The 13,967-nt window shown below is 37.3% G+C and overlaps 1 protein-coding gene across 2 annotated transcripts in view; it reads left to right on the forward strand.

The window, feature by feature from the left end:
* Window positions 1-13,967, forward strand: part of ATP10A (ATPase phospholipid transporting 10A (putative)) — a 145,620-nt gene that overhangs the window by 61,333 nt on the left and 70,320 nt on the right. For both annotated transcript variants that reach the window (XM_032226578.1, XM_032226579.1), the window contains exon 2: window positions 3,906-4,110. In XM_032226578.1, the coding sequence (XP_032082469.1) occupies window positions 3,906-4,110 (205 nt within the window). The remainder of the gene's footprint in view (window positions 1-3,905; window positions 4,111-13,967) is intronic.

Consider the following 13,967-nt stretch of genomic DNA (forward strand, 5'->3'; position numbering starts at 1 on the left):
GATATTCAGGAAAAGTCCCAAGCTCCATCAGGAACCTTTCAGGGTCCATCAGGTGCCTGGGGCGGAACCATTTAGTCGGTTCTGCCTCTCTGAGGTAAGTGGTAGCAGTATGGACGTCAAGCCTGATGAGGAAATGATCAGACCATGACAAGGGTTGGATAGAAATATCCCCTAAATCTAGATCATTCATCCACTGCCCAGAGACAAAAATCAAGCGTGTGTCCCCTGTTATGGGTGGGGTCTTGAATTAACTGAGTTAGGTCCATAGCTGTCATGGAAGTCATGAACTCCCAAGTTGACTCGGATGTCTCGCCAATGGAAGGCAGATTGAAATCCCCCACGATCATAAGCCTGGGGAAATCAACCGCCAATCCGGCTAACACATCCAGCAGCTCTGGCTGGGTCGATGAAATGTAGCAGGGAGATAAGTACGTAACAAAAAGGCCCACCTGAACTCCAAGGCCCCATTTCACAAGAAGGGACTCACACCCGCCTATCTGAGGCACAGTGACCTCCTGAGGTCCAAGACTTTTCCTAATAATCACCGCCACCACCCTGCCCCTGCCCTGGGCTTTCGGCTGGTGAAAAGCCCGGAAGCCTGGTGGGCATAATTCACTAAAGGGAACACCCCCCTCATGGCCCAACCAGGTCTCTGTAATGCACACCAGGTCCGCTCTACCCTCTTGTATGAGGTCGTAAATGAGGGGAGCCTTATGTACCATGGACCTGGCGTTAAGCAACCACAGCCGCAGACCAAGGTCCTGTAATCCCAAGCACTCGGGGGTGCGAGAAGGGCGATGAGGGTTGGAACGCGCAATTGCTCTTAAACAGCGAACCCACGTCCCCCGAACATAATTTGGCCCTTGGCCCCCACCATATCTGCCTCTCCCACAAACAGTAGAGATGGTGGACCCCCCAATGGAATGGCTTAATGTCTCCCCCGGAATCCCAACCCTTCCCAGCACTCCCGAGCTGCGCCCATTAGTTAGCTCTGGCCTATGCCATGGCAGACTCCCCCCAAGCCTGTTTGACCCATCCGAATCAAACCCCCCACCCTCCCCTTAAAACTTGATTTTAAAACCCCTGTAAGAAACCCCTAAGAAATCTCTTCTTTGCATGCCACCTCTCGGGATCCCAAGATCCGTCTTTAAGGAAGCTTCTTGATAGGCAAGAAGGCCTTCCCCAGGAAAGGGGGAGTTCCCGAAGGGAGTAAAGTTCTGTTGCAGTATAACATAGAGGAGAGTGTGGCATCAACCAAATGGGATGACATCTTATTTTGTCATGCTTCATAACTGATTCATAAATAAACTATATACTTCCACAGAAACATGAACAGTTAAATATACCCTGGGACTCTGCTCCCTCCTCTTACTGTCCAAGAACTAATGCTAACATTAGAAATTTCTTTTCTGAGACAAAAGTGACTTCTTGAATCCTAGCTGTGTTTTAAGAAAATGTGATGGTTGAGGTTAAAATGAAATTGCATAACCAAACTTCAGTGAAATTTTCCCACAGAGATTAATATTCATCATGGCTTATAATCTTTAGTATTTCAATCACTGCAACACTTCACTTTATATCCTCCTGTTTTTTATCATGTATTTCACAGTTCGGATATGATTTAATTTATTTAATAAAAGAATGTTTTAACTTAGAAATATGTAAGAAACACAGAGCTTATTCAAACCCAATAATATATCAGCAATACTTCTTTAATTTTTTTCCAATCCACCTGCTATTTGAATGCAAAAGGAATCAAAAAAGACTTTGGAATCTTTCAGAGTCTGTCTGTCTGTCTGTATACCTTTCTATCAATCAAACTTATTTGCCACCCATCTGGCAGTTTAAGGTAACTCTGAGCAGCCTTGAACCATTCATCAAAAAAGTGAGGGAAACAGTTGATTAAATGGGTCGCCTTGGGTAACAGATTAAATGATTGGCCCAGGAACTGCCCATTTGGTGAGACATGTAATTTTAACCTCACAGTATATAAATATTGCTATTCTGGACTGGCACAGCCCATTTATTGATTTTTTCTAAGTATTAAGGATATTGATTGATTGATTTGATTTGATTTTTATCCCACCTTTATTGTTTTATAAGTAATTCAAGATGGTGAACATAAATGGTGGGATTAATTTTTTTTTACTACCAGTTCTCTGGGCCTGGCTTAGTGGGCATGGCATGTCTTCGTGGGCATGGTTTGGTGGGCATGGCAGGGGAAGGTTACTGCAAAATCCCCATTCCATCCTGATCACCTGGGATTCGGGAGGCAGAGAATAAATGGGGGCAGAGGTGGTATTTACTGGTTCTCGACTCAAAATTTACACCACCAGTTCTCCAGAACTGGTCAGAACCTGCTGAATACCACCTCTGGTGAACATACATAATATTTCTTTCTCCTCCTAATTTTTTCCACACGAATAACCCTATGAGGTGGATTGAGCTGAGAGTGACTAGCTCAAAGTCACCAGCCAGCGTTCATATCTAGGGTGAGACTAGAACTTAGAACTTTAAATTTGACATAGAAATTAAATAAGTAATTTCTTTATTTACTGTCAATACAATAATCAACTGCTTTGTACACTTGTTTTCAGTTACCATTTCAACAAACAAGCACTGTAATTAAAGCTATTCGAATTTTAAAAAGTGTTTCTGCTTTGTTGAGTAAGGCAAAACAAAAACAACTCTACTTGAGATTTAGTGGTTGTGCTTCCTATTTTATCATTAATAACTAAGGAGTACTGAATCACACATGTATTTTTTTTAGTTAACACAAAATTACATTCACAAAATGACTGGGTTTTCAGAACTTGAAAATCTAAAACAAATTATAGTTCAGTGTTACAGAAACACAGGCTCTGTGCCTGGTCTTCATTTTTTTCTTCCATAACTGTGACTTGCTTCAGATTGCCTGACAGAAGACTATTTAGGTCATGTAATTCTCAGATAGTCTATTCTGTATTTTCTTTCATTATTAACAATCATTTGTACATCACCTTCCATATTTGATAATGTGGGATAATATTCATGCAAGCGATGAAGTAAATTCCAATCTATAAGAATCTGGATTTCCCCCCTTTACTGCCATTCTTCCTTAATCCTACATTTCACTTTCTATTTCTTTTTCCCTGCCGGGCTATATAACCTTTTATTTATGTAAGTGTGCATTTATTAACAGGTTTCTTACCTCATATAGTGAATCTAGACTGCTCACAATAATCCATAAAAACATGGGTAGAAAGAAAAGTACCCCTCCTCACAAGCACTTAACCAAACAGCCTCCCAGTTTGCTCCCATACTACTCCAATGGTTGGGGCAAGAGTCTTTCATAAGGTTAAACGTATCTCAGGTGGTAGGCTATTCCAAAAGGCTGTAGTAGCCACTAAGAAGGCATACCTCAAAGATCCTAGCTAGTGGCAACATTTAAGGGAAGAAACCTGCAGTGCACTACCCTATCTGACCAGACAGATCCCTCAAGAAAAACTGGTCCTGTGTATAACCCGGCCTTGTGCATTGTAGAACTGTAAAGGTAATAATCAGCATTTTGAACACACACCTTTCTGAAAATAAATATATGGACAGCACATATCTTAAGTTTCCTTCTCATAGACGTAACTGTATATTTTGTGCCTCTGATACTTTGAAAGTCATCTTCATAGTAATTGTTAAGTTTTGATCCTGGGATAATGATAGTTGTTTCTCACAAAAACTGCTGTTGGTGAATAGTTTCTTCTGAGAACTTTATTCTTTGAATGGAAGTTTTTGTGAACCAATAGGTGTCAGGAGGTTAATTGCTGCAAACATCATGAAATACATATATTAACTTATCCTGCTATTGTATTTTTTTAAAACTGATATTCTCAGAAGTCATGTCATGTTTTTATCCTAAACATTTCCCACAGGAATGAAAGGAAATACACCACAAGATACTGGAAAGAAGTAAAAGTTGGAGACTTCATCCAGCTTCGCTGCAATGAAATCATACCTGCAGATATATTGCTGCTTTCTTCAAGTGATCCTGATGGCTTGTGTCATATAGAAACTGCTAATCTGGATGGAGAAACCAACCTAAAACAGAGACAAGTTGTGAGAGGATTTTTGGAACTGGTAAGTTAGCATTTTTACTATACTTGTTTAAAGTTTCAGGTAGGTCAGCTGTTCATTAATCTTATTGTTAAGAGAGAACTTGTGTTCCTTCTGAACAGTAAAACAACGAATGATCCAGATTTTGATTTTCATGAAGGTTTTGATGGCTGCTAAGTGTGGAACCTATCATAAAGTTTAAAGATTATAGCACCAATTGCAGTGACCAGTGCCCAAAATGGCATGACTCGTACACAAAAGAGACTCATTTGAATTCAATTTAGAAGTTACCGCTGATATAGAAGGCATGGGAAGATTAATGAAGAAACAGAGTGCTGTCAATACTATGCACATTATATCTATTTTATTTATCTATCAACTTTACATGGCCTCCAATTTAACCAATGGGATTCTGGGTGGTATTGTAGATGAGCTATTGGGCCAAGTTCGGTGGGCCTGAATTAATAGCAATAGCACTTAGACTTAGACTAAAGCGCTTTACAGTGCTTTACAGCCCTCTCTAAGTGGTTTAGAGTCAACAAATTGCCCCAACAATCTGGGCCCTCATTTTACCCACCTTGGAAGGATGGAAGGCTGAGTTACCCAGCCTGATGAGATTTAACTTCCAAATTGCAGGCAGCTGGCAGTCAGCAGAAGTAGCCTGCAGTACTGCACTCTAACCACTGCGTTTAATACATAAAGACCCATATAGTTTGGACCTTGGATATTTCATGGAGTGCCTTGTGCCTTACATTTTTATCTTGCATGGGGAGAATGAAGGTCTGTGTATGCATTTAACATATATTTGTTACAGGGCATCCAAGGGATGGTGGTTGAAATATGGTCATCCCAATCATACCGTTCAATGAATCAGCTGAGTTTTCAATCTGAACACAGCCCAATTGTTCCCTAAACCTCAAACTAAAATCAGTAGGACTGTGCCTTTCCCTTGTGATTGTCAGTCTCCAATTTTAAGATGTTAACATTTGATGGTTTGGGTGGCTTTATTTGTCATAATTATATAGTCATTCATCCCACAAAATGTGACTCTGGGCAGTGTACAATAAAAATGTTTCTTTTTATTTTATTCAATTTCTATAGCTGCCTGTCTCAAACAAGTGACCCTGTCTAGTGAACAATCATAAAATCAATTAAAACCAAATACAACATCATATAAAAATGTTATTTGTTTTCTTGTAACTTTCCAATTTTGTGCATTATTGGTTTATATTTTTTCCTGCAGTTTTGAGATTATGTTTAGTAAAAAGCAATCTTAAAATGACAATAAGTAAAGAAATCAATGCACACACACATAGTGAAAATATGCTGCAGATAAGCTGGGGAACTTTTTTGTCTATTTGGAGCAACATTCCCCTGGAAATAATATTTGAGACTGCATGCTATTTGGGAAATGTGAAGCAAGCAATGGGTGCAGTCTGAATCTTTCTTTCTTTCTTATGACACCATCTGTTCTCTTTTCTAAAATTTCTTATCTTTCACCTGCATGCAGAAATCTTTTTAAAAATCAGTCCAGTGACCAGATGGAGCCTTGATCACCCATTCAACCCAGGGCAGGAGAAATAAAACAGATATCACAAAACATTACTCCCATTAAAATGACTGAAGAATTGACTCAACAATTCTCACATCTCTTCTACAAGAGATGGCAAGGGGTGGAAACTTGCATTTCAGGCATGAAATTTAATAATGTGTTTCTTTTCTAAATCTGTCATCTGTCAGATTTTCTAAATCTGTCATCTGTCAGTCATTAGTGTTGCAACTATTAACATAATCTTGAGGAGTGCTACTTTGTTTCTATTTATTGAGAACAAGATCTCAGTAAATGAAACGGGATTAATCCCAAGGAATCTACATTGGATGATAGTTTTAATTTTTCTTTGAAACTGGTGTAACTTTGTATAATTGTAACAAACCCTATACTTGCGGGAATACTCTAGGTCAGTGTTTCTCAACCTTGGCAACTTGAAGATGTCCGGACTTCAACTCCCAGAATTCGCTAGCTGGGGAATTCTGGGAGTTGAAGTCCAGACATCTTCAAGTTGCCAAGGTTGAGAAACACTGCTCTAGGAAGAAGAAGATATCTTTTTGCTGTTATGCAAGAGTAGTCAGCTGTAACCCATAAGAATGGTTGAACTTTGACTCCTACTATACCTAATGACTGCCATGCTATCTGGCCTTGATGGGAACTGGAGGCACACAGGGGAGTGTACAAATTTTCTCTGCTCATAGCCATGTTTACTTGTTTAGCAATAGCAATAGCACTTACATTTATATACCGCTTCACAGTGCTTTACAGTCCTCTCCAAGTGGTTTACAGAGTCAACATATTGCCTCCAACAATCTGGGTCCCCATTTTACTGACCTCGGAAGGATGGAAGGCTGAGTCAACCTTGAGCCTGATGAGATTTGAACTGCCAAACTGCAGGCAGCTGGTGATCAGCAGAAGTAGCCTGCAATACTGCATTCTAATCACTGTGCCACTGTGGCTCATTAATGTTTCTCCACTTTGGCAGTTGTAAGATATATTCCCAGAATTCGCCAGCCAACTACTGCCTTATAGAAACTCATTCCAGATTGCAAATAAGCATGTTCCCTGAGAGGAAAGACTAGATGCAGCAAGCATCTCCTCTAGAGATGGAAATTTTGAAAACCACGGGATCATTTATTTAATGAATTAGTTTTTCAGAGCAATTATCTGCTCTTATGGCCTATGGTTTGGGAGTTACTGCATTAGACAAATGAATCCTAAATTAGCCTTCAAATTCTAACAATATCTTCCACAATAAACAAGCAAAATGTGTAGTGTGCAAGAAACAATTGTCATTCATGTCCCTTGAATGATTAATGTGCATGATATCAAAGTATTTTGAAATGGAGATTCAGAAAATCTAGTTATCAAAATGCAAGATAAAATGTAATAGTTACAAAATACAAAAGGGAATATTCTGGCCCTAAATATATGCAGCCTTAATATTTATTATCTGATCATGAAACACTTTAGCTTGTGATGACACTTTTTAGGTGAAAATCTAAGCTACAAATTGATAATTCTGATAATTTTGTTTAGTATGAGGATTTTTGTTGCTTTAAAATAAATGATCTGTTAAAATTAATGTGTCATTAAAATCAGTATATAAAAACTGGGGTAGCATTAGGAAAGCTATTCCTGCCTTGTGGCTTGTAACGCCAGTTGCTAAACAGGGATTATAGTCTGTGAAGAAAACAAAAGAAACTCTGTAATAATCCTCTCAATTTGGAGCAAGCATCCTTATCGTACTTCATGTGGTCTATCACAAGTCATGAAAACCTAGACATTTGATTGATACAGATTTTGAGAAAGTCTCATCAGAAAATAATGTTACTCATCTACCAAAACATACATGGAACCCATAATAATACAGCTAATCTTTTTAAAATTCTTTTTTAAAATGTAGTCTTAGACTGTACTTTGGAATAAATTATCTTTAAAGGTTTGACATTAATAAATAATATGCATTTGTGGCCTTGGAGAAATAATGAATTAATCATTTAAAAGCAACTAAATATTCTGTTACCACATACAGTCATCAATAAAAAAGTAACCAGCTATTCGAAAGTTACTGAGCAAACATTGATTAAGAAAAATTACTGGAAATAAAAACTCATCATTTATTCTCTATAATTTACAATGCAGTATAAAAATTGAATTCTAGCGAGGAAAGTAATCTAATTTACCATAATGCATTTTCTTTGGGGGAAAAAAATGTACCCAACAGCAGAATTTTATTTTCTTTGCAGTGAAATATACTGTACATTGGATTCACATATTCCAAAATATGGTTTATTTAACCATAATTTGCTAAATTAGCTGCAGTAATCTGATTTATACATTAAATTAAGACATTAGTATCAATTGCTTTTGGCTGTCCAGGGTAACTTTCATGTCAGATGGTCATCTATACTATATTCTTTCTCTCTCTCTCTCTCTCTCTCTCTCTCTCTCTCTCTCTCTCTCTCTATATATCTATCTATATATATATATATATATATATATATATATATATATATATATATATATATATATATATACTGTATAGCTATACTATATACTGTATGTATGTATGTATGTATGTATGTATGTATGTATGTGAGACTTTGCTGAAACGTTGTCAAGATAATCTCAATCTTTCACGGGAAAATACCCGAATACAGACCCGAAAAGACCAGCATACCTACACCCATGAAAATCTACAAAAACAAATATAGTATATATGTGTTATGAACAGCGAGCAGCATGGTGCCCAAGTGGTGAAAATGATTGCCTGCCACTCGGAAGATTGAGAGTTCAGTCTTAGGAACTAGCAGATGTTTCTCTCCTAGAGAGCAAAGGAAAAAAAAATCTGCTGAGAAATCTACATGGCTCCAGGAAGGGCATCCAGCCAGTAAATTTTCAGCTCCATCCAGTTGCCCCAACTCTACCCCGAATTAAGGGATTGCAAAGTCGTAAAAAGGGAATTTTATTGGTGTATGAAGAGAAATGGCTGAGCTCACATATCATCGTAAAACAAACCAAATATGCCACATTATGACTTACAATAGAGTGTATGAAACAGGTCAATATTTGTTTGTTAGGTTCATTTTTGTTTTTAAATTGTCATGTCATGGGACAGTCTGAAACTAACACTGATGTTGTGTGGCTGAATACATCCCTCTTTTTGTTTGTTGTTCTTGTTCCTTTTTCTTTTTCTAAAAATGTCATGAATCCCAAATCCGGTTTCAGGTTTTCTGAATGTAAGCATTTATTCATTCTTTTTGCAATTCCCCAAGCCCTGTCTGAAAATTGATGATAACATACCCCCGTGATTAGCCTGCGTTCAGCCATGGCTTCCGGCTGGGTGTTCATATATATCCACAGAGATATCCCCCACACAAACATGTTCTTTAGTGAACAGATAAATAAAAGGGGGGGGGGTAGAACAGATAGCTTATTTCCCATCAGAGAGGCTATTAGAGGCTAATAAGAATTAATCAGAGGTGGAATCTTGGAAAAAGAAGAGATACCTCTGGGAGGAAAAACTGGAGAGAAAACTTGGACAGAGAAGATATAATGGTTGGCACAATGAAAGTTAGTGTTACACTGCTGAAAGGGCATTGTTTTGGTAAACAATAACATTAGCTGGCAATTCTAAATTGGATTTAGCAGTGTTATATTACAGTATGCTTTTTTGTGAGCAAATCTCAAAGAAAACAGCTGAAGAGAAGTGTTGGGTGAAATTCAGAAGATGGCTTGCCGAAGAGCTGAAAAAACTGGGAAAGAATCTTACACCAGTCTGAAAGAGAAAAGTGGTACAATAAATATATATTTAATTCTTATCTCTAAAACAAGATGTAATTGGAGAGTAGAGGGATTAGAAATAGCCAGGTGCATATAATTTGAGCAACAATACAGTTTGAAAAGCTATATGCGCTTAGAGAAATGTGAGGCTATAAGTAGATAACATTCTTTTTGCAAGATTATTTAAAAATCAAGGGGCAGTATTCAGGAGCAAAAGAAGTGTAAATGGTGTCATTCAACAACTCTTATGAACCCACAAGAAGAGTATATACTGTATAATAGTGTAAATCTGTATAAAACGGGCTTAAATCACATATGAAAAATAAAAATAAAAACTTCCAAACAATCAGAAAATCCTTGCCTTGCTATGTGATTCACATTGTATCATTCCCTGTGGTCCTTGTCATCAAAAAACACTAATTGGCTGTGCTTTTAAAAAAAAATAGACCTTTTTAATAATTAATTTTCCTTCCCTACAAATATTTCCTGGCTTCGTCTTTGTATCTGTTCAGAAAAAAAATTAAAGAAAATATCTGTAACCTCTCCTTTTCTGTATATTTATATTTCATGGTTTCCCTGGATTATTATGTTCTTTGGTTGTTTTTTATTTTTATTTTTTCTGAACTTGTGTAGAGTTTTTTTTCCTTCCTCAACTCCTCTTTTTGTGGTATGTTTTTGAATCTGCATTTTTTTTAACAATATTCAGGGTTTGCTGAGGACTTTTAGAAATAAGGTCAATCATAATAAATGATTGATGAAACTTGAAACTGATTCAGAGGAGACATAAAATAAAATACCACCAAATGATGCCAAAGAAGGATCCAATACTTTTAATACAAGACATGCAGGGTGGTAGAATATCTTGTACATGTCAATCATGGTGTTACCCTATTCTTGGCATCATTATTTGCCTTCAACTGTGGAACTTCAAAGCTACATGTCTCCATCATTGCTATATGATGTTTATAGATACTGAGTTCCTTTTCACTTTGGAATCAGTGTTGCTGAGCTTCTTGATAAAAATAATTTCAGCTGTGCTGTAAGTTACAGTCTGCAATCAAACAGATATTCAGATCTTTCAGCCAGTTGCTTTAACTTAGCCTTTACATTATCATTTGCAACATGTACTCTATAAAATAATATTGATTTGAATTAAAAGGCTATTTAAAAATTGTTGGAATAATGCCATTCCATTTGTTTGAAAGTATAAGGAAAGACTCATGAAAGTTTTTTTTTCTGAAAGATTTTTCACATGTACCTGGATGATTGACATCCTTCCAAGATGCATGGTGAACCATTGGTATCAATGAGGATCAAGTAACAAAATATGAATTGAAACATTGTGATGCAAACTCCAGCACTATTTACCATTACATATTATGAGACATGTGCAAAAGGGAGAAACTTGTCATAGCAAGAGTTTTTTTGAAACAAAGATTCTTCATTTTTCATCAAGAGCCAATCAGAACAAATAACCATAATAATTTTTGGTGGAAAAAAAGTCTTATGTAAATAAAGTATTCCTTAATGATGTGAAGCTGTTTTAGTTTGGGGTATGCCTTGATTTTGTTGATTAATTTATAGACACTGAGATACTGAATTGCTGAAATTTAAATATTGTTTCTTTGTCAGAACCATACTTGATTTTTACAGTAACATTTGCTGTTTTATTTGCTACTCCATGCTGACATTTTACCTTGTGAAAGAGGTTACTCATGTGACACTGCGGAGTTTTAATTTCTTAAATTGTATTGCATATTCTCCAGGCTCTGAAAAATCTCACATTAATATAAATATTTTGTACAACTTTTATGCTGTGGATTTTAAAATGAGAGGAAGCACCATGATTTTTAGAGGATGATTATGGCTTCTTGCTCATCTTCTCAATCCCAGAACATTTTGAAGGATTTTTGCTGGGAGGTTGAGTTTACTTTTCATAACAGATCAAACATTCTATGCAAGAGAAAAATGAATATAAAGGAAAGATTTAATTATCACTGTGAGGTCAAGTAGCATTTCTTGCTATGCTCTCACCACATAGCATTTGAGGATAGAAATTCATTTCCTTTTATTTCAAGGACAAAAATCAGTTCTTGATAGTTTTTAAACTTATTTTAAAAATATGAGGAACATTTTTTTAAAAATAAGCCAAATAAATAACTATGCATTTTAAAGGCAGTCTTTAACTTAAGATCACGATTGAACCAAAAATTTATGTTGCTAACTAAAACAGTTGTTAAGTGAGTTTCACCCCATTTTCTAGTCATAGTTGTTAAGTGAATCACTGCAGTGGTTCAGTTAGTAACAACTTAATATTGTTAAATAAATCTGATTTCCTGCCTGCCCACACTGCAACCATCATAAATACGAACCAGTTGACAAGCATTTGACTTTTGATCATGTGATCATGGGGTGCTGTGTGTGAAAAATGATCACAAGTCACTTTTTTCAGTGCCATTGTAACTTAGAATGGTCATTAAACAAATGCTTGTAAGTCAAGTGTTATGTGTACTGCAGTGGTCAGTTCTGGATCCCGTTCCAACCGGTATGGTTGGAATGGGCCCAGCTGCATCTACATGGATGCGAACAGCACATACATGCATCTTAGCACCTCCGCAAGCCTCCGTGATGCTCCAGCTGCTCAGCGGAACGTCACACAGGCGCTATATACGCCATGCATATGCGTGGAAGTGCCAAAGACTTAATAGACCGGTAAGGAGCTTGGGCGGGCGGGTGGGCCCTCCAGAGCACCGGAACGGAACGGTATCGGGTGCTCCGGGCAGGTAGCCCTAATGAGACAACAGAGCAAAATGATTAGAGTTTAATTGAAAGAGAAATATTTTTGAAAGTGGCTTTCACAAGACAGGTTCTTTATTCCATGTCTGAAAGAGACTTTGATCAGGCTATTAGTTCTTTATGTATTTGAACCCTGAGATATGGCCATTGACTGATTTACAAGTGGGATCTGCTTATACTACTAAGCTGATAGGCATTCTTTTTAGTCTCTTTAGCAAAGATACCTGTATTTTATGCTATGTGATAACAAATCATGGGTGTGGGTGTGGACTCCACTCTCCAGGAACAAAGGTGTCAGGTGTTTAGGTGTGCCTCTACATACATATGACAGGTGACAGATGTGTCAGGTGCTTAGGTGTGGCCTCTATATACGTGTGCTTCTGTCTTTCTGTTGAACTGCTTCTGTATGGTTTTGGAAGTATGTGTGTTTTGGGCAGTATAGAGCATGCCTCATGCTCTGATCTGGGTCATGTGAGGGCTGGGTTGGAAAGAATAACATGGGTTGAATTGGAAAAAATTCTCTTGGGGTGGAAGGAATAACAAGATAGAGAAAGCATGCAGATCATGGCTTTGGCATTTTTTTTCAAGCCCTCAGTAACAGCTCCACTGTAGATTCTGTGACCAGAAGAGAAGGGGGTTTAAGAAACAAATCTGGAAATTTGCAGGGCTTCCTTCTTCCTATAGCCTCTATTTGCCTAATAAGATTTAATAAAGTAGAATCACTATATATTTCCTCAATTAGAGACTGTCATTTTAGGAGTCTATTCAATCCCTGTTTCCTTCCCCCAGAATAGATCTCTGCCTGATGTGTGATTGCCCTCTTTCCTTTCCACTTTTAAAAAGAAGGTGAAAACCTGGTTATGCCATTAATCCAGGGAAGCTGGATTTCTGTTACAGCCTCTTGGCTGGGAGGTTGGATTTCTTTTACTGTTAATGTGTTCCGTCAGAACTCTATGTTCCATAGCATTAGTTTTAGGCATGGTTCTTAACTGATTGTATGATGTTATTCCCAGTTACGTATTACACATTGCAGTGTTGTACAATGGTCAGAGTTGGGAGATTGGCGCAACCTAGAAACCTTGTTAGTATGTACATAATACATGCATGTATTGTATGGAGCAGATGGAAGCATTCTAAGCCACCTTTCCCTTAGGAATTTGGGAGGGAGATTTTTTTCTGGAATGTTTTTTCTGCTTTTTATAACTTAATCTTGGGTTTCCCCCACCCCCCCAATTTCTTTCTCCTCCATACCAAATTTGATCTAGCTTGGTTTTGGATAATTGTTTTGGTGACAGGCAGATGGATTGGTGAGCCAAGAAGTCCTAAATTTTCCTACATGTTGTCTTTCCAGCATACTTTTGGCTGGAAAGAATGAGAAAGATTCTAGTATATGCAGTTTAGAGAACTCACACCAAAACATGGGGCAAAATATATTCTTTAAGTGTTGTGGTTGGTGGAAGTATTGATCTTAACTGATGCAGTTGAAGCCAATTCTTATCCAAATAAACACTGTATTGCCTATGTCAGACATGAAATGAAGGAGTCTTGGATTCATGTTAGGCATTGGAGCTAGTCCATTTCTCTATAATATCAGGTGTTAAATATTTAGCTTTCATCAAGGAATAAGTAGGACTAATATGAGCTGCCATGTTGGACATAATATTATATAAGCAAAATGTAGCCTTTGCATGATTTTGTCAAGGACAGACCAGATAATTATGAGTCTCTACCATGATTCATTTTACAAATT

This window comes from Thamnophis elegans, chromosome 11 (genome assembly GCF_009769535.1).
Source record: "Thamnophis elegans isolate rThaEle1 chromosome 11, rThaEle1.pri, whole genome shotgun sequence".
Lineage (NCBI taxonomy): Eukaryota > Metazoa > Chordata > Lepidosauria > Squamata > Colubridae > Thamnophis > Thamnophis elegans.